General features: G+C 35.1%; 3 protein-coding genes across 10 annotated transcripts; 1 reads left to right on the top strand and 2 right to left on the bottom strand.

Annotated features, from left to right (window-relative positions):
• Window positions 1-178: 178 nt before the first annotated feature.
• On the bottom strand, window positions 179-5034 carry LOC115237882 (glucose dehydrogenase [FAD, quinone]-like). Its single transcript, XM_029811244.1, has 5 exons — window positions 2244-5034; window positions 1750-2105; window positions 1125-1496; window positions 709-995; window positions 179-580 (listed from the first exon to the last, which is right to left on the bottom strand). The coding sequence occupies exons 1-5, from the start codon at window positions 2822-2824 to the stop codon at window positions 227-229; spliced, it is 1950 nt and encodes a 649-aa protein (XP_029667104.1). The 5' UTR covers window positions 2825-5034; the 3' UTR covers window positions 179-226.
• A 172-nt stretch (window positions 5035-5206) lies between these two features.
• Window positions 5207-8643, top strand: LOC115237924 (ralA-binding protein 1). The gene is made up of 9 exons (XM_029811313.1): window positions 5207-5359; window positions 5553-5691; window positions 6174-6424; window positions 6501-6762; window positions 6849-7029; window positions 7171-7485; window positions 7573-7945; window positions 8015-8256; window positions 8350-8643. The coding sequence occupies exons 1-9, from the start codon at window positions 5275-5277 to the stop codon at window positions 8449-8451; spliced, it is 1950 nt and encodes a 649-aa protein (XP_029667173.1). The 5' UTR covers window positions 5207-5274; the 3' UTR covers window positions 8452-8643.
• Window positions 8644-12799: 4156 nt separating this feature from the next.
• On the bottom strand, window positions 12800-21094 carry LOC115237922 (exportin-7). Of its 8 annotated transcripts, none has more exons than XM_029811305.1 (15): window positions 20958-21094; window positions 18909-19232; window positions 18638-18804; window positions 18309-18533; window positions 17346-18216; window positions 16970-17255; window positions 16750-16894; window positions 16516-16663; window positions 16258-16417; window positions 15759-16164; window positions 15284-15422; window positions 13929-14006; window positions 13632-13819; window positions 13368-13495; window positions 12800-13266 (listed from the first exon to the last, which is right to left on the bottom strand). In XM_029811305.1, the coding sequence occupies exons 2-15, from the start codon at window positions 19177-19179 to the stop codon at window positions 13170-13172; spliced, it is 3309 nt and encodes a 1102-aa protein (XP_029667165.1). In that variant the 5' UTR covers window positions 19180-19232; window positions 20958-21094; the 3' UTR covers window positions 12800-13169. The 8 variants fall into 8 exon arrangements, with proteins under 8 accessions (XP_029667165.1, XP_029667162.1, XP_029667163.1 ...); XM_029811302.1 differs by lacking the exon at window positions 20958-21094 and adding an exon at window positions 19941-20733; XM_029811303.1 differs by lacking the exon at window positions 20958-21094 and adding an exon at window positions 20025-20733 and having other exon boundaries at window positions 18909-19345.
• Window positions 21095-21367: the final 273 nt, after the last annotated feature.

The raw sequence follows: 21367 nt of genomic DNA, 5'->3' as shown, positions 1-21367 counted from the left end.
AGATTCGAAAGAAAGCTATAATGAGGGCATTGATCTTCGTCAAGATCAATGCCCTCATTATAGCTTTCCTTCGAATCTAAAAGTGATTTTCATATAATCACAATCTCCGCGCTTTCGAGATAACGTATCCCATATGTTTTACCTTACCTCATAACATTCTCCTAACTTTCTTGCTTCCCACACCCATGTGTATATGTGTGCGTGTGTGAGTGTGTGTGTGAGTGATTCACGGAGCAGAATCTTTCCAGTCCTCCTTGATCATGTCGCTGGCTTTCTCGGCGATCATGTACGCGGGCGCGGTCGTGTGACCGGCGATTATGGTCGGCATGATACTGGCGTCCGCGACCCTGAGACCGCTGATCCCGTGCACCCGTAACCTGTGGTCCACCACGCCCAAATTCCTCCGTGTGGACATCTTACACGTGCCCGAGTAATGGGCTATAGTCGTCGATACATGACGGGCGACGCAGGCCCAGTACGGATCGCTCTTGAAAGCAACGTGTCTGCATCCCGGAAACGGTACCGGTAGCAGCGTGGCATTGTAACGTTTAAACGCTCTCGTGGAAGCTACTTCGATCGCCTGGAAGATGAAAACAAAAAATATATGAAAAATTAATCAGCAAATAATACAATTAAAAGTAAATTTAAAACACAAATATATCTTGTATGTAATATATTGATTATATATTAATACATAAAGACTCTTACTATCTTTATAGCTTGCACCATTGTATTTAGATCATCCACGTGATCGTAATAATTGACATCGACGATCGGCGAATCTAATGGATCGGTGCTTCTCAAAGTGAGTCTACCGCGACTTTTGGGTCGCAAAAGCACAGGCACGATCGTGAAAGCGTCCAAGCCGTTGTAATCACCGAAAACCTCTTCGCGAAAATCCTCCGTTAATCCGAGCAAACTGCGATAAGACCCGGAAATATCACCGGTTAACGAGCTCGCGCCCAACAACAGCTCGATATCGGGATAGTCGTCTTCTGTCAATAATCCGTTCCCGTTGAAATACGTTTTGCGATTGATAGAAATGATGGAAGTGATAGAAATGATGGACTTTACATATTTTGTAGAGAAAATTTAAAAAAAACCACCGTATATAAAATGCTTACCATACTGTCGCTTGCTGTTTCCGCGTACATTTATACCCTGGATAATGGATTTAAGCTTTGACTCTTTCCTCCGCGTTTTACTCAAATGAGCCTTAGTGTTAATGAAAGCTAATGCTTCGGCGCCTGCGGGTATTGTCAAAGGACCTATGCCTTGTATCAGATACTCCAGGAAACTAGCCGGACTGGAACCTAGACGCTGTTCGACAATGGCCACGCTCTCGTTGACTAGAAACGTTAAAGCTGACATGCTCACGTGATCCTGTAAATTATATCCCACCGGAAGATCCTCTATTACAGGGATATCTAAGGAGCTCAAATGATTCTTTGGACCTATTCCGGACAGCATCAGTAACTGCGGTGAACTGAGAGCACCTGTGCAATAGGAAAAAAGTCTCTATTTACGTACAAATATAAGTAGCGAGCTGATTTATAAAATAACTTTCATTGAAATGTATTTGCAAATTGAATGTTTCTTTCTAATTTGATTTAAAATCTATTTTTTAATATATAAAATTAACTCCTTTTGTAAAATATTTTATTAAATTTATTTCTAAAGTGAATTCATTTTATGTAGAAGATAAAATCACACTCTTTTATTCTATAACGATATTCTAAATGCATATACCTGCACAGAGTATAATCTCCTTAGTAGCGGAGACAAAATATGTTTTACGATTCTTTACGAATTCGACGCCCACGGCTGTTTTCGTCTTTGGATTAATAACAATTTTCGTCACCGTCGAAAACTTGGATAAATAAAAGTTTGTTCGGCGGAGAATCGGCCTGAGAAAGGCTTTGCTGGCGCTAACCCGGTGCCCGTTTCGCATAGTCGTTTGGATGGTCGAGAAACCTATGAGCCTCTCGCTGTTGTAATCTACCAGATCGTAACCGAGCTCTTGGCCGGCTTTCAAGAAACGTTCCTTCAGCGGAGTGGCGTAAGGAGGGTTTGTGACATCCAGGTATCCATCGTATCCATGGTATCTGACGAATAAGAGATGAAGAGAAGAGAAAATAATATTATCGCTAAAAGGCGCTAAAATTGAAGTTGTACGAAATATAACTACAGCTTCCACAAGCAAAGAATGGAATAAATGTATTGTTTCTGACTTGAAGACGTACCTCGCGTCTTTATCGATCAGCTTGCACCTCTCGGACTTAATGAAGTACGGCAGCACGTCCTCGTAACTCCAGCCGGGATTATCAAACGCCCACGAGGCATCGTAATCGATCGGCGATCCTCTCGAATAGATCATAAAGTTCACCACCGAGGTGCCACCGACCGCCTTCCCGGATACTACGTTGCAACGGCCTTCGTTCATCGACAGGCAGTATCCACCGTGGCCATTCGCATCCTGCGGCCGCGGCTCGCTCCTGTACACGCGGGCATAGTCCGTGATATGAAGGACCGGTGCGAGCAAGGGAATATCCGTGAGGAAGATCTCGTCGTTGCCCTGCTCGAGCACCAGGACGTTCCAGTCGGGATTCTCGGTCAGGCGATTCGCGAGCACGGATCCCGCCGAGCCGGCGCCGATCACCAGGAAGTCGAAGGGAAGGGTGTAATCGAGTGTCTCCTTCTGCCCCGGCGTTTTTGGTAGCGGCGGGAAGCCTAAGAAGAAGTGATCGATCACCTCGAAAATACCCGGTGGCAAGATCCCACCGGCGTATCCCAGGCACAAGATCATCAAGCAGGACTTGAGCATCTCACGAAGTTGCGTCTTTTTTATCACACGTGAGATAAATCTTTGCTTCTGATCTTCTGTTAAATACGTGTACGGTATGTTGATATTTTTTCCCAATTTTAAATCATCTGCATTTCAATCTCCAGTACTGTAGTTTGTCGATTTTTTTCCCTATAAATAGCTGGAATGTTGACATTAAACACAGTCGAGTCGCGAGATGAATTCCTGAGATAGTCTTCCTCGAGAGAGAGAATCTTCGATTTCTTGGAAGATCTTGATTTTGAGATATCACTTTTAATACGGATCTGATCTTGACATATCAAAGCATAATCTTCGATATAACTTGAATAATATTTAGACTGCAAATGCGATCTTCAGGCACAATTTATATCACAAATGCACAATTGGCACAAAAAATCAACGGTTCATGTAATAGCACTTTATTGCATTAAGAATGCAATGTCAATAAGCAACTGCAATATCTTTCAAGATTGTTGTAGATTTGAATAGCATCAGGGTAAAGTACGTCAACTGTTGGTATCCTCTTTACGATCACGGACACATGACGCAAGTAATATAAAATAGAAGAATGCAAAGTGAATACTAATTAGCGGTTTAAAATGCTGTAACTGAACGAGATTGCATCTTTCTCGTGTATTCGAAGTTATATTTGAAGAAACTCGAGATGAGAAGAGCTTATTACAACATATTACATATCGATAACGCAATACTTATTGTCGGTCGTTTAACTCGATTATCTCACTCTTTTTAAGACATATAATCTTTAAGAAATGTTCAACAATTGTAAGACAGCCGAATAAAATTTTGTTCTACATGCTTTTTCACACAAGCTCCGTATTTACAATATATGAGCATATTTCTGATATCTTTTTTATTATTTTCAAATTTTTTTGTTGTATCTTTGATATCTTCGATTATGCAATTTAAATAGACAAATTGATTCAAATGAGACAATTATTACAGATGATCACTAAAAATCAAACGTATATTTTTTTTCATTTTTTAATTTAACAAATAAAAAAATATACCTGTTATGATCGTGTATATAAAGGCGTTGTTGCTTTTCTCTTTTGATAAAAACTTTCGAAAACGCGAATTATACTTAAGTGAGAAATTAAATTCTTAACGAACGATTGGTAGAAGACTCGTGTTTATCCCGCGAAATTCGCTTAACTACTGATCGTGAGATCGAATTGCATCTCTGTAATCTCATCTGCGTGACTTGGCCGAAATAGGGTGAAAGAAAAAATGACAAGGTCGACCACTTCTCATGCGTTTTGACAAAAATACCATATGTCATTGCAATTTATTGATGTCAGAATTTGTTATTTGTACACAATTTGTCGATGTCAGAATTTGTTTTTTGTACACAATTTGTCGATGTCAACTTGTTATATGTACATTTGTCAATATTTTTTCTTTACAATACCAATTGACGTAACCCACAAAAAAATACACATATGCTTTCGACCGATGTGTAAACATAATTGGTGTAAATTGGTTTAAACGTAAGGCGTATATAAAGTATGAAATGATATTTGAACTTTCGCTACAGAGTGTAATTTAACTCTGGAATGTAATATGTATTTTTTAAGTGTTTTAATATGATTCTGGATAAAAACTTAAATTAATTCTATTTAACAACTGTTACTTTGTGTTATCTTCTGAATTTTGAAAATAACAAAAATTGATTTGAAAAGCTGTAAAATAAATTTTAATCATGATAACTGTTCTGCAATTTGTAAAGCATTTGAAGAAATAGATTAAACCGAATTAATTGAAGCAAAAATTAACGCTAACATTCCGGAATAAAATAACAATTTAAATTTAAATAATTAATATCTAGGAATCACACATCGATATTTTTTAAATAAAGGGAAAATTTTAATGAGACAATATTAGATCGAGATATGATATTGAAAACGCGACGAAAATGCCGAAGGCGTTCAATATAAAATCGCGAAGAAACGAGTTTCGTATGACCTACATAAGCAATTACGAAATAATCTGTACTTATATTTACACCTATTATGCCGGAGAAGATAACAAAGTTATATAATGCATTTAGTGATGTCGAGATTCGATACCTTATTATCATGTATACTGTGGATCAAGGTTGAAAATTGATAGTTTTCGACGAGAAAGTTAGTTTTGATGCCATAAATGCGATTTTCATCATCACGACGAAAAAAAAAAAAAATAAAACAATTATTTTATTATTTAATAATCTTAATTTCCTTGGAACAATTTAATAATAAATATTTAATATTAATAATATTATTTAATATTAATAAAGTCAGATATGCGCTGTAATGTTCTAATATAATTGATCGGCGCATTATGAGGTATCGACTTATCTCGAGAAATTTCTCGAAATTTCGAGAGATTTCGAGAGATTTCGAGTTTGACACAAGCAGGTGAAGTGTCAAATGCACATCTGTTGAAGGAGAATGGACTTCGAGAGTCCGGATGTCGAAAAGGAATTTCCCGGATTGTACGCGTCCGAATCAGGAAGGAAGAGCAATGAGAGCGATTGTACGTAACAAGCGTAATCGTATTCTATCTACAGCTGTTTCAAACAATAGACACTGTGAGAGAGAGGTTATGCATCTGTCAAAGAGTCTCTGTCTGGTCTCAAATATATATTTGTATCCTCCTCTCTCTCTCAATTAATTCACCAAATATATATGATGCCGGAATGTCATTAGCGTTAATTTTTATAATACAGTTAGTGATGAAGGCAGCCACGACAAGCATTCCAAGAAGGAGCTCTTGGGTGGAAAGCGTAAGGACAAAAAGGATAGAAAAGATAGGGGCTACGCAACCTTAGAGGGTGAAAGTTCACCAGACGAAGATCAAGAAACTAAGTAAAGCCTACATCAATTCTATTTCTTTCTTTTTTTTTCTTGGTTGTGAAATGTCTAATAGTGTACAAGTGCTAATATAATGCACAATTAACAGATCTTTTTATTTCATACTTATCAGATATACAATCAAGTTATATTTTTAGCATGTACTTGATAATTAAAAATGATGGCCATTCATCCATCATTTATCCATCACTGATTTTTGATCTACATTGTATTACTTTTCTTATACTTGCACAACTAAACTTGATTCCTGATTTTTTTTTTTAATGGAAAACAAGCTCGTTTCAAGTGTTTATGATTTGATACTTTTGCTTATATTGATTTTAATTTGCTCAGTTAATATATATTTTATTATCAAAGTCTTTATAATATATATACAAAATGACAATTAAAATTTTATTATCTATTGCTATTGAGGTAATTTTAGTTTTTCAATCATCTTGTAATGTATATGAATTACTATATAATTTATTGTGTAGAAGTCCGTCAAAATCAAAAAAGACCAAAGCCTTTAAATTTCCTTCTAAGAAAGAGAAACGAGAGAAATCACGGGAGAAAGAGGCGAAGGAAAAAGACACTGAGAAGGAAAAGGATAAAAAGAAGAAGGATAAAGATGAGAAGGATATAGAAAAAGAAAAACGGAAAGATAAGGATAAAGACAAGTCTAAGCAAAAATTGAAAGATCGTAAGAAAGGGAAGCATGTAGGTGGCGAAGGTTTGGATATTGGTGGTAAGATTGAATGAATGTTTTGATTTGCTGCTCCATTAATGTTTTTTTTTTTATACATACATATTACGTTTCTCAGAGGAACAACCGGTTTTCGGTGTTAGTCTTCACTTAGCGATTGAAAGAAGCTGTTGTCATGATGGAATCAAATTACCATTGGTGGTGCGAGACTGTATCGATTATGTAGAGGAGCACGGAATGAATGTGGAGGGTCTGTACAAAGTCCCCGGGGTGAAGTCAAAAGTTCAGTATTTGAAAAAATTGTACAATCACCGAGAACCGGTGAACATATCCGAATTCGAACCCACGGTAGCTACGAGCTTATTGATACTCTTTCTTAGGTTTGTATCTGAGAATTCTCTATCCTTCTCTCACCATGTGTTTTAAGATCAAACGAAAAATTGTGGTGCACATTGTGGTGATGTAGAGAACTACCAGAACCCGTGTTGGAGAATAGCGAAACGATATCACGCTTCGAACAGGCCGCGTCGACCAAGGATGTCGAACAACGGGAAGCGCAATTGGCGCAATTGACGCAGCAGTTACCGGAATGCAACAGGATTCTCTTGGCATGGGTTATACTGCATTTGGATCACGTCACAATGCGAGTACGTTCCAAGTATTATCAGTTTGATGCAAGAAGTCTATTGGATAAAGCTGGAAAGAAAAAATTAAACAATATACATATAATACTATAACAATTTTTATGTCAATATATATTCTACATTTTTAATGATATCTTACCATAGGAGAAGACGACAAAAATGAACGCCCAAACGATTTCGATGACGTTAAGTCCGGTTCTACAAATGAGTCACCGATTGTTATTGGCTCTGTTGTTTCACTGTAAGGCTTTATTCCCAAATATACAATTAACAAAATATGTGCCACCATTGTCATCTGGTAGCACCAATCTACCTGATTCTGTGGAAGGTATAGCTGCAGAATTATCTAAACAAGAATCGTTACTATTCCAAATTCACATGCAGATGAATGCTGGTTTTGTAACAAAGTCTCGCGAGGAACAACTGTGGGAAGTGCAACGAATGATAACCCAATTAAAGGTACACGACTATATTTAAAAAAGAATTCATATTACAAAAATTCATGTAAAGAAAAGATTAACGTAAAATGTGCATTTTACTTTGTAGAGAAAGTACAAAACCGTTCAAAAATTGGAAGGCGCTATGCAAAAGAGTTTAGACGAAGAAATCAAATCGACCGATAATGTTCCGATAGAATCTATCTCGCAAAAACCAAAACCCGTCGACGAAGATCCCGGTCAAGTAAAATCCGATAATCAACCGTCGAACAATGCGACATTGATAAAAAAGGATAGTAAACTGCATAATGCGGAAGAAGGGAAGGAAAAATGTTCTTGTTCAGCCAGTAATTCGCACACCGCGCAAAACGGACAGAACGTAAATGTACAAGAAAAGGACATGGTTGATTCCGTAGATAATGCGACAGTTACACCTCAATCGAAAGAATCTGAAAATGTAACACCGAACGACAAAGCAAACGGTACATAATGATCAATGTAGCATATAATCTCTAATACTTTCAATGAGTATAACATTAATTTATGTACAGAGCCTGAAGAGGAGGATCTTATAGATCAGTTGCGAGAGAAGCTGATCCATGAGGAACTGTTGAACATGCAAGTATTATTAAAGTCTCGTATCAGCCAGGAAAGGAACGAGATCAAACGATTAATGGAAATGCTGACAGAATGCGGCACAGAGAAGAAGAAACCCAAAGAAAGGATACACTCTCCCAACGAAGCCGAAATGACGGCTATGATACAGCTAGTCAAGGAGAATCAGTTACTCGAAGTATGTTCTTTTAAACGCTGGATGGGGGAGGAGGAGGGAAAAGGAATTTCTCGCTCCATTCCTGTAATTATACGTTTCCCTTTTGGTTTTCAGAAAAAGATGACAACATTGATACGCAGTATAATCGAAGAGAAAGAAGCTTGCGTGGAACTGCGGGTTCAATTAGCGGTGCATCAACTGATGGCCAAAACTTGACCACAGATCTGTTCGTGACGCTTCGGAATTACAATACAAAGCATCTATACGCTATAAAGATACAATCTGACATTACGTTTTTGCACATAATGTGACCATATATAGTTTATAACATGTTACAATTATACCATGTATCATTAACTCGTTCTATTCTTCCGTGAAGTAATAAAACTGTACAAAATGAAGCCAGAACTTTTTATAATGTTTTTCTATATCTTGAGTTTTTTTTTAAACATCCAATGCGTGTATATATTTGAAAAGAGGGAGGGAGAAGAATATTTCCTAAATATTCAATAAAATATGAGTAAGGTAAGTCTAGAGTGGCAATTATCATTATATTGTAATAATTCTATTTTAATACATTATTGAAGATATATTATGTTATTATATATTAATCATGCTAATAACATTTCAGAGTCTGAAAATCAAGCATTCTGTACATCTTGAAGTCTTAACACAGTGTATCCTGCATGAAAGATATCAACCTGAATAAGGAAATCAAATAAAAGAAGCTTATAAACAAAGAATATTCATATTAAGCAGGCAAAACAGCAAGAAATTGGAATAGGTGAACAGAAAATTGCTCAAGATTAAAACTAAAGAAGATAAGCAGGCGAAAGAAAGAATTCATGAAAATAACAAATCTTGGTATCATGTATACTTTTCTATCATATAACTTCTTATTATAATATTTTTACATTTACGCATTTTATATCATTACAGATTTTTATCAAGACTACAGATAGATTAATGATAGAAGAAGGCAATTCGGAGGAGATTGAGAGAACAATTGCATTGTATTCAATTGTATATTTACAATATCATCTGGTCAAGGTACAGCGTTGAATATCGACCCGTATAGATTTGCATATTAGTCTTGGTAATGCTGCTTTGTTTGTATACTTTGTAGGAAAAATTTATACGCCTGATTTATATATTCTCTCTTTCGTCTCTTGCGTGTCGGTAGGTAGGTAGGTAGGTAGATTTTACGTGATGTATCTGTATAAAAATCTATTGATAAACGTCCATCGCGAGAAGAACATATGTGGAAACTGTGATTGTACTGAGAACAGATTGATACAGATTTTCTATTATTTATCAGCGGAAACTGTAGCCATCATATGAATGAGAATAAGCTCTGCGAAGGCTCCACAGTCTCGCAATGCAACACAATGCAACGCTGGGTGTATTCTTTCTCAGTATTGTCAAATAAGTTGTATGACTCTCGGAAAAGCGGTTGTCAAAAAACGTTTTTTTTTTCTCTTTTTTATTAAACATGAATTGCATATCGGAGACGATGGTCATTATCTCGGCTCGAGATTGTAGAATCCGACTATTGCAACGCGATATTGCGTTTTGTGGGAAATTGTGATTTTACACAGGTACATGTTATATATTCAATGCGATACTTTTCCTTCTCTTTCAGTTCGCCGAATAAAGATCGAACGATAGATAATACAATAACGTACTCTCTTACAGCGTCACTATCACAGTGTGTAGCATAACTCACTAAGAATAATAGCATATCTACGAGCACGGATACGAGTGAGGATAGTTTAACTACCGAAATCATGAAACTGCAAAAATACCAGTTTCACCTATAACAATTCGCAATTATAGAAAATATTAATGTAACTTCATTACAATTATTACGAGAAGAGACAGTCGAGAATCAGATTTTTGTGTCCTCTATATCGTTTCATTAATTATAGAGCATCGAATGTGATGAGCTTTATATGAAACACGACTCTACGGAGATATAACGAGTTTAAGTATTCTACTTGTATCTTTACTTCAAAGAAGGCAAAAACAATATATCAGAAATTATAGTACGCGCGAGTACCAAATTCAAGGAATATTTCTTACTGCCATCAACAGTCTGTTTACGATGGGTGTAGATATATATATAGCTCTCTTTCGAAGGTTTTAAAAATAATTTACAAAATGTTATAAAAAAGATGAAATATGTATATATATATATATGTATAAAAAAATAATGGAATGTTTCCTATCTCTCTCTCCTATATGGCTAATAAATTTTGCACCAATATTTACAACAAAAGAGGATGATTAAAGACGTTTTAATAGGGGGATCTTAATATCTTATTCTGTATATATTTTGCAATTATTTGATTTCTCTCGAATTTTCATTCAAATCACCTGTTCTGTTATAAAATATATCGAGTATTTCATATTTATCTCTATATTTTTATCGAGACGAGATAATTTGAACATTTGACAGTTATTACTCAATAAATATCAATAAATGTAGAAGTTTGTGATGTATCGATAATGAGACAATGTAATTTAGATATGAAACGTAAATATAATTTGCTTTACAATATATAATCAATTTTGAAGTTACTATGTAGTAAAATCAACAAATGCCACTTACGCCTCTCGTAATATCTGTTTCATATTTCTTTCATCTATCTTTCTTCTCAATGAAATATGTAATGCCAATGTGCAATAATGTAATAATATATAATAATTATATCCTTAAATATGGGTCCTCGTATAATAAATTTAATGATATCCTCATGTGTACATTGTTCATATTATTCATAACTCACTGAATAATGATAGTTTTGTAGCTTTTTTTTTCTTGAATCAATTTTAAATAATGAATATATCGCGATTTGCCTCTCTGCTCTTATTTCTCTCTTTTTCTTCTACGATGCTATGCCAATACAAGAATCTGTAATGTTATAAACATCTCTTTTTAAACTGCACGTTTATGTGCTTTTAAAAATTGATGTCTGTTATGTATTAAAAATTAAATGGAAGATGCCATTATAAATAAAAAAAAAAAAAAAAAGAAATTATTGGCTTGCCTCTCTGCTCTTATTTCTCTCTTTTTCTTCTACGATGCTATGCCAATACAAGAATCTGTAATGTTATAAACATCTCTTTTTAAACTGCACGTTTATGTGCTTTTAAAAATTGATGTCTGTTATGTATTAAAAATTAAATGGAAGATGCCATTATAAAAAAAAAAAAAAAAAAAAAGAAATTATTGGCTTCCTATTCTAAAATATACATGTATCTAAAAACGATCAAATTACTTAAATTTCATATATGTTTGTTTTCCCCGAAAATATAATAAAATTGGAATATACAAATAATATCAGATACAAATTTCCATGATAAGACATTATAATATTTATATAAAAGATTTCAAAAAGTTTGAAATAAATTAACGACTGAGTTGAGATAGTAATAATTTGAAAATGTCCAAGTTGTATGTATCTTTGTGCTTGTTTATATTGTTTTAGATGTAAAAGACACAAATTAATCACGATAAAAATATTAAGGGGGCACCTGTTTGAGCTCTCGAAAAATGAGTACATTTTCTAGATCTTTTTACAGTGCAACGACTTGATAAAAACTTTTTATTTCCTTACAATATTAATACAATATTATTAAGTACTGATATATTTAGGATTAAGAATGATATATTCATAAGAGCCTTTATCAGTTTATTTTGACAATATTAGTAAGTACTTAAATAAAAATTGTCAGCTTAAAAAATTTTTTTTTAAGTTATGCGAATATTTGCAGATTTATATTTTCATGCACGGTGTGCATGAAAACTCGGGTTACGTTCGACAGATTGAATTCAAATTTTGCATGCGAGTTTCTAATAAGATTCCGCATTTGTTAACGAAGCCTTTTTTAAATCCGATTCCCCATTTTTTTTTGTTATAAACAAAAAACATATGGATTTAAAAAAAAAACGGAACTTTTTTTCAACACACCGCAATATTTTAATTTTTTTTAAATTTGAAAGAACGCTTGGATAACAGATAGCTATTAATAAAAAAAAACTTATATTTTTGATTTCGGATATGATAAACAAACGTTTTCATACACACCGAAAAATATTCGCATAACTTAAAAAAAAAAAAATTTTTTTTAGCTGAAAATTTTTATGTAAATACTTAATAATATTGTAAAAAAAGTTTTTATTAAACCATTGCAAAAAAATATAAAAAATGTACTCATTTTTCAAAGGTTCAAACGGGTATGCCTTAAAGTGATTTATAGAAAGAAAAAATTACACATGGCAAATAAATATTCAATATAAAAATATTATATGTCGGTATATACAAAATTAAAATAAAAGAAAAACACTTCTACTGATTATATAATCTTTAATCCATATATTTCCATAAGATTGTAAAAAAGATCGAGCGAAAGATACGAAGATGATTTACTTCAAAAGATTCAAATAATGTATATTTTTTGTATGACTATAAAGTGTCATATAATAATTGCCAATTTTTGATACTAATATGTATTCATAAAAATCTGAATGTTTTTTAAAACACCTAAAAAGATTCGAGTATAAAGGTAATAAAAAAGGAGTCTAGTTTTATTCTGTATTCGGGGCAAATACATCAAAATTATTAATATATAAAATCATAAACGCTGTGTATATGGGAAAGAAAATAATATAAGTTTCATCATTATCACATGAACCAATACGCAGTGCGTACAATTAATTAAGCGGCTAAAAAGATTAACTTAAGAAGAATAGGAAGCCAAGCAATAATGCTCATGTATACAAAACGGTAGTATTTATTATCTTTATACTCATCTAAAGCCATAATCTTATTTCACCATTAATTTAGATTTTCACTCGCACACACATTCAAGCATTTGGCAGGCAAAAACCTAGAAGAATCTAACTCAGAAAGAGAGAGAGAGCAGTATTACTACGACGTCATCATGTCATTGACTGAATTTGATATATTAGGTCCTTTTAGGGCGTCATTTATGTCTCTTCTAAACATTGATAAGTTTTGTGTAAACCTATAAAAGAGAATACAAAAACGTTATAAAGATATGCTCAAGATCTGTTAAAATACATATCATATATATATATGTGTGTGTGTGTGTGTGTTTTCTCTTACCTATCCCTATTTTTTGTGAGTAAATTTCTTTCAATGCCGTTCATTAAATTTTCAAACCACTGCGCCATTGCTGCTTGTTTGTCAACAGGTTGACTTCTAATAATATTTTCCCTTAATTGATTAAAATACTGCAAATATAAATATGCAGGAGTATATCAATAAAAATTGTGGGGAAACACAAGCATCATGAATAAGAGCATTAAGAAATAAGATATGTAGGAATTATTATATTACTGAACTATTATAGAAAATACACACACTTACTTCTTCGTTCAACAATATGAGACCTAACAAAGGGCGAGACATGCTCCATTGATTCCTACAATCCTCAAACATTATCACATTTAAAACAGTACTTAGGATTTGTTGAAGTATTTCAGGATGCTGTTTTAAAACTTGCAAAAATAATTCCCCTCCTCCTGGAACAACCGCGTTTTTCCTTCCTGGATATCCTGAAAACGCGTATAATACAATGATATATCGATGTAATGTATCTCCTACAATTTTTTTGTGATACGGTTTAGTTGAAAAGATTTGCCGTTAATGTCTTTACTAACGCACCTTTTTGATAAAGCTGTTTAAACAAATATGTCACAATATGATCAAGAGTTGCACAGCAACCAGTGCAGACCATAGTATCTGAAATCAGAAAATTTTGTTTTTTTTTCCAACTTATCGCCAGAAGAAGGCGATGTGTATATATAATTAAAATCACAATGCAATGAAAGATATATCCAACCAAAACAGCAGCATTTCTGTTGCAAGTTTACTGGGACCTACCTGTCTTCCTTTATATAGTAATATTTCACAAACTTACATTTTAATTGCCTTATTTTATTGCATGGTAAAGAAATAATCTTGTTAAAAAGATTATTATATATAAATTTAAAATGTGTAAAGAAATACAAAATTTTTCTAATTTTATCCCTTAATAAAATACATGCAACTGTGATTAATTAGTTAATAATTACAAAGCATGTAATATCTTTAACTTACAGTGTTAATGTGTTTAGTAATATGTCAGCTGTGCGGCTGATTATCTGTGCGCTAGATCCATTATTTCACACAATTTTGTTTCAATTTAAACAGAAGAAAATTGCATGAACACAAATGCCATATTATAGAGAATACAAGCTATATAGTTTTCGTGCCAGACTTTATCATGTTTAGGATCCAGGCTCCACGCACTCCAATCCTCTTACAGCCAATGTTATTTATTTAGGGGATGTTCTCAATGATTTCCTTCATTGTGTATAATACAGTATTCTATATGTGTCTGTTCCTTACTTGTACTTTAAACTGTCGCAATAGCTAATATCTATAGGCAGATTACATTCCAAGCAGTAATGCAAAAAGCAAGAAATATTAAAATCAATATAATAGTTCCAAAATATATATAAAAAAGATATATAATTGTCAAAGTTTCAAGTTATTATGTTTACATAAGTAAAATAAATGTGACATAAGGAATATGTGTTTAAAGAATAATTCTAAACAATTATAAAAAAGCTATTATAAAAATTCGTAAATTTTTTAGTTTTGTATAACATATATAATTTAGTCCTAATGTAAAGATGTATTTTATTAAGCCAATGCCCCTTTCAAGTTTTCAAAGTTTTCATATATTTTCAACATGCGCGCGCTTGTGCGCCGCAATTGTTTGATTGCAATTTATATTAAATATTTATTATTACATTAACCTTTCCTTTTCTTGAAAATCTATATAGCAAAAATTATTCTAAAAGCATTAATCAACCAGGGAGAAAGAAAATAAAAATTTTCTTTAAGACTCTTTCAACTTATAAGAATTTATCTAAATAATTTAGAACAATTTTAGCATCAAGGTATGGCATTGAGGATAGTAGTAGCAGGATAGAATCAGCCGCACAGACCTGTATAGGAGTCTTTTTGCGCACCTAGTGCTGTAAGGCCTTCGCTGATACTGGAGAGAATGTAGAGAAAAACTCTAGGTTCCAAAGTGGATAAAAACACCATGTGATCTTGAGCCAGACATTCAAGCAACAAGTAATATGTTGCCGACAGCTTCGGGTAATGCTATTAAAAACAGTGCATTAAAGTAACACATGTACAAGAGATAAATAATAATACAATACTTTTAGCATATTAACTCATTAACATCATTTTAACTTAAATTTTAATTTTACAAAAATTTGAAGTTGTCTCTTTTTCATAGAATAGATATAAATAATAAAATTTTCTTGTTTTAAATATTTTAATCCAACATTTTTCTATTTTGTTTCTGCTCATCTTGTAAAATGTATACAACAATATTATTATGGTACATTTGCAATAGAGATTAAATGTTAACTTGATTATAAAAAAAAAAATATCTAGATAATTAATAAAATAGCAGTTGATACATATACTTACCAATAGATCACTCTGTGGAATACTAAGGAGCAGTTTGACAAATGTATTAAGGGCATTATCCAACGCCTCGTCGCCGTATAGCCTAAACACTCCAAAGTTTACATAACTTCCGCATAAGGCTGCCTTTAGCATACTAAAGCATATACTTATTCCTTTGAGTTTTAGAGGATAAATCTGATCCTTGGGCACTTCAACGTTTAATATGTGGTTGCCATAGCTACATATTATTTTGCTGGCCTCACGGAATAACAAGATCCCATTCGGAGACGATGCGTCGAATTGTAATCGTTGACTCCTATTTTGTACTAACTCAGCGAATAACTTTAGGACGGGCGTTGTCACCTGTGGCTCGTGATGCCACAATTCCACAGCGTGTAATAAAATCGGCGTGTAATTCGGATATCTACTTACGAAATTCCGAGAAAAAATATAACATTATGTTTTTCTTGTATATTGTAAAGAATATTATCCTAAGATCCAAAAGATTTATCTAACTTACATCCAATCAAAAAGCATCATATAGGATGTCTTGGTGTTGAATGCATAAGCTAAACCTCTAAGATCTCGCGCTAAACCAATGAGTGCTTTCTTCGCTTCCTCTGCCGCAAAAAGGGGTGTATCTGCAGCACCCATTAATTGACCGAGGCTCTCCAATGCACCTATGAAATTATATTTAAAACATTTATTTCTTTCATAACATTATATTTTTAATAAGAAAATTATGATTATGAATTTATATCAAGATAAATATTATTACCTGTAAGAGGTAACATAAACGTATGGAACCTCTCCTCGTCTTCACCTAAATCTACCATCAATAGTCTACCAAGAGATGTGTAAAACATTGATCTGCAACGCATTTCTGTTACAGCAACATTATTTCCCAAAAATGGAAAGTGTTCTCGCTGTTGATAGAAAAGATTTCACATATTAATCTATCATCATTCATTATTATTAAATATTAAATACTGTAATAGATTTTAGTACATACTGTATGATTATTGAGCATAAATTGTACTTCTTCTAATTTGACAAGCTTACGAACACAGCTATAACCCACAGATAAATCATTTAAAAGTTGTAGTGTCTTGGAAATTATTTGTTCGCTCCTACCCCAATACTTCAAATTTGTTATTCTGTAAATTATAACATAAGGCATTAATATTCGAGATGTCTAATCTAATCTTACAAATGTCACATGCCTTACTTACATCTTTCGAATGAAAATACTGAGCACCATGGCTTCGTCGTTAAGACCCAACACATCCGATAATCTCCTATAGACTTTAGAATTCTTTTGAACTTGATCGCCTACATAAATCTTTCGAAATTGTTCGAAAAAACTCAACATTGCCAGTTCCAGTTTCTCACAGCCACCCTGCGTAAGCCTCGAATCAGTCAGATTCATCAATTGAAGTACTCTGCAGACTAACTCCCCATCCATAGCGTCAAACTCCTCATTGCTATTGAATGCAACTCTTCCTCCAATAACACCACCTATAACAAAAAATGAGAAAAAGTAGATATAAAAACATTATATAGACATTATTAATGATATGGAAATCAGTAATAGATATATTTATGTACCAATTATATACACAAGCCATGTGAGCTGTCCTTCCTGGATTGTAATATCAATCTGTTGTGTTGGTGATACTGTTTGTGCCATTAATTCCTGATAGGTTCTTGCTGCTTGATCGAACAATTGAACTAATAAAGTGCAGGTTTTTTGATACTCGCATCTGCCAATGACTGATATCTGTTCCAACTGATGATGAACTACTCCGAGATCGTCCAACGGATCTTCCAGACGCTCTCTGACCACCACCGCTACCGATTCAAGTCTCGACGTAATGTACGCATTCGTAACTTCCGGAGTGTATGTATTCAATAGATGTGGATCGCCCGCCTTGACATACGGCATAGACGATACCATTCTCTGCCAGAGAGTCAAAAGATAGTGCAAACTGTTGGGTGCAAATTGCCACATTTGTAAACTCTGCACTGTAAATTTCGCAATTAACTCTATTGCTTCAGGATAATCTTCCACCAAGACCAACTCGCCAAGTTGGAAATTGCTTTTCAGTCGAGATAATAATCTACAAAACTCGTGATAGTTTCCTGGATCACTGAGACCTTGAGGATTCTGTAGTATATGCTTAATACCATTGACTAAATGTGTCAGGAATTTTGCTCTTTCAGTATTGGAGAACAGGCTCCTTCTGACAGACGCTATCTGAACCAGGCATGAAAGTGCTAAGCACGATAACGTATTGGGTAAACTGTGATACAGATCAAAGAACAGTTTCAACGAAGTAAAATCCAAGAATGCAGGTCGCCAACTTGTCGGAATTTGTACTGTATTAAGATCGTCGGAGCTTTCATCAGTCGATGTGCCGATAAAGTCGAATGTTAAACAGTTTTGTGCAAGTTTCAACAATTGTCTTATCAAACCATGCTGAAAGAAACAAATGTATGAATGTTACATCAATTATTCGACATTAAGAATTTGAAAAGTTGATATTAATTGACATAATCATTATACTATACCTGTGCCTCATCATTGAAGTTTAAACTCTTACAATTTTCACGGGCTGTACTCAGTAAAGTACATGATAACCTAAATATTTCAAATAGTTGTGTGTCTCTAAAACTACTCGCTATTCTTCTATGTTTTGTCAGAGATCTATTTGCATCGGCTTCCGATATTTGATTCATCTCACACGTCAACTGAGAAAGCAGCTGTACTCCTATCATACAATGTTCCACTGACCCCTGTTTTTATAATGAAACATTATTAATCATAGAACAAAGTTTTGTGTGTGTGAGTGAAACTGTACAATATGTATGGCAGTAACATTGATTAAAATATGCCAAACCTGAAGAAACTTGGCTACATCACTGACTACATTTCTGAAAACAAATTCCTCCTTATCAGAATCAAACCACCCAAGCTTTGATATCCTAGCAAAAAGTGTAACCAAAGCCTGTATCACAAAATTCGGTAACTTTGGTTGCGTCGCTAAGTAGTTGAGTACATAATTTCCTACAAACATACATTTAACAAATGAAACATACAATCCTTGCTTTAAATACTTCAATATTTAATTGTTTCATCTCGTGTAGCAAAATAAAATAAATAATGCTTACGTATGTCAAGTCTCTGTTGTAAGCTGAGTGTTGTCGTAAGCTGTCCCTGCGCCGAACGTGACACCAGTTTTGTCAGAGTGGTGGCGGCCAGTAATTGAGCGTACGCCGAATCTCCACGATCCAAGAGAAGCTGGCACTTTGTAAGCGTATCCGGTGCATTTTGGAAAGCGACGAGGGCTTTCTCTGCCTCTGCACGATGCGCCGAATCTTGCGACTCATACAATTGCTTGCACAGCAATTCCAGCTGCCGTACTTCCTGTATGTGATCCATTCTTAATGATAGTGTTCAAAGTTGTTCCTTAATACTTCCATTTAGGTACAAGTCTAAAAGTTTCATAACAATATTTTCACTTTTACGATGTTTCGCATATCTTTATTAATGGTTTGGCATTACTGTCCAAAGTGTTTACAAGTTTACAATATAGTCCCCATTATGCCTGGTGAATCATACAATTTGTTAAACATTAAACTTGCATGGAATTAAGAAAGAAACTTGAATATAGTTTTACTTTCTTATATATACAGATGATACATAAAATATCATTTAATTCGAGAATGCATCTCCAAGACATCTTATGAGACAAAACAGAGATGGTATAAAATATATAATTGAACAAAAAACAAGTGATACATTTTGCGCATAACTTTCTGCAGTTAAACAATAAGTTTCACTCAATTATAATTCAATTATAACATATTAACATGTTTTATTATAACACACAGTTTACAAACGTTTACGAACTATATAAAGTAAACAAGAAAATTGCGATATATATGTGATAAAACAATTATTTTAATAGAAAATATTGTCCAAAATAGCCAGTATACATATAGAAATTTCAAAGAAATAAACTGCAATAAAAATAACGATTTAAAACCAACAATTGTGATTTAAATAACAAATCATACATTTTATTATACGCTTCGCACATACATACACACATGCATACCACATACACAATCACAGGTAGAAAGGAATATTAAGTGTCTTATGCTTGCGATGAATATTCTCGCCGCATATATTTATTTTACCGATCAATTGTACGAGATATTATTATAAGACGAAACGCGCACGGAATTTTACGGTCGGTGACAGGTTATATACAGGTACCAGACCGATAGATTGTAAATAACGGCGATCCTCTGAATCGGAAGCTTCGGGAGGCTTCGAGTGCTCACCAGAAACGGGCGTGTTTTCACACCCGTTCGTTTCTTCGTGGTTACGATCTCTCCCGGCGAGAAGAGACTCCGCGACGCGAGAAACGACACGCGTCGAGATAAACACAACCGCGATATGACGTATCCGCAGCCGCGGGGATGAGTTTGTAACACACATATACACACGGTGTGCGGAGAGTTACCGTACCTCCCGATACATAACACGTAGGGGAGAGAAGGTTTCACGTGACGCTTATCACAGAGAAACGGGGCGAGATCCCGCGTTTTACATATATGTACGTACAACAGCACACCCGCGCGAACGATCAGATGATCGATGTAACCGGCCCCTGTGTAATTATCCCCCCGGAATCACAGGAGACAGCGTGCGCGCCCAGATTACGCTTTGTGTGACAAACGGCGTTTTGTGATTCGCGGGCGGAGATACTACGACGGTCTCGACTCGATGTCAATCGCAGGGGGTATATCTCGTTCTCCGGGGATCTCGTTACGTCCGCGGTGTTTTCGTTGTCAACGCTCGCGAGGGAAATGCGCGACTCCCACCAGATCAAATATCTCCCCCCCCCCTCCACCCCCTTCCGGCTCGCGGCTCCCGGGGAGAAAGTGCGGCGGATTTTACGAACGTGTGCGCGCGGCGACGACACCGACACCATCACCATCACCGACACATACTCACGCACACCACACAAGTACGTATATATATATATATATATATATATCCGACGACACGCGCGGAAATCCGGCGCGGATTCCGCCGGCGGGATCCTCGCCGCGTCAACTGAGCGTCGTCGCGGGATAATAAACGTCGCCGTTCGGCGCGTACGCCGATGTTACGGGAGGAGCGTTTATCCTCCTCGTCGGCGATCTCACCTGTTCGTCCGCCATTTTCGCGCAACCTCGTATTTATCTCCCGGTGAAGCCAGGATCACATGCCAGTTCCATCTGCGGTCGCCGATGCTGCTGCTGCTGCCGGCGCATGTTGTTTACGCCGAACGGTCTACGTTTCACGCGCATTCGCGCGCGCGCGTCCCGCGTCTCGCGCGATCGGCGCCGTCTTTCTTTCGAGAGGCGTACTAATCGCGAGAGAGATGCACCCTGTCATCGATTGGCTGTCGGATAGAAAGTTTCTGGGGTTCCGGAAATCTCCGAAAATATCGGCCAATCGACGCGAAGCAGGATTTGTCCCACGTCTTTCTACGGGAATTTTTTCCAGCGAGAAATGTCATGCGATTGGTTGTCAAATGGATAAATTTTCGGGAGTTTTAAAATTCTCTGGTCGG

Source organism: Formica exsecta, unplaced genomic scaffold (assembly GCF_003651465.1).
Source record: "Formica exsecta isolate Colony F162 unplaced genomic scaffold, ASM365146v1 scaffold314, whole genome shotgun sequence".
Classification (NCBI taxonomy): domain Eukaryota; kingdom Metazoa; phylum Arthropoda; class Insecta; order Hymenoptera; family Formicidae; genus Formica; species Formica exsecta.
Note: the sequence above shows the minus strand (reverse complement) of the source record. Positions and strands in the feature narration are given on the sequence as shown.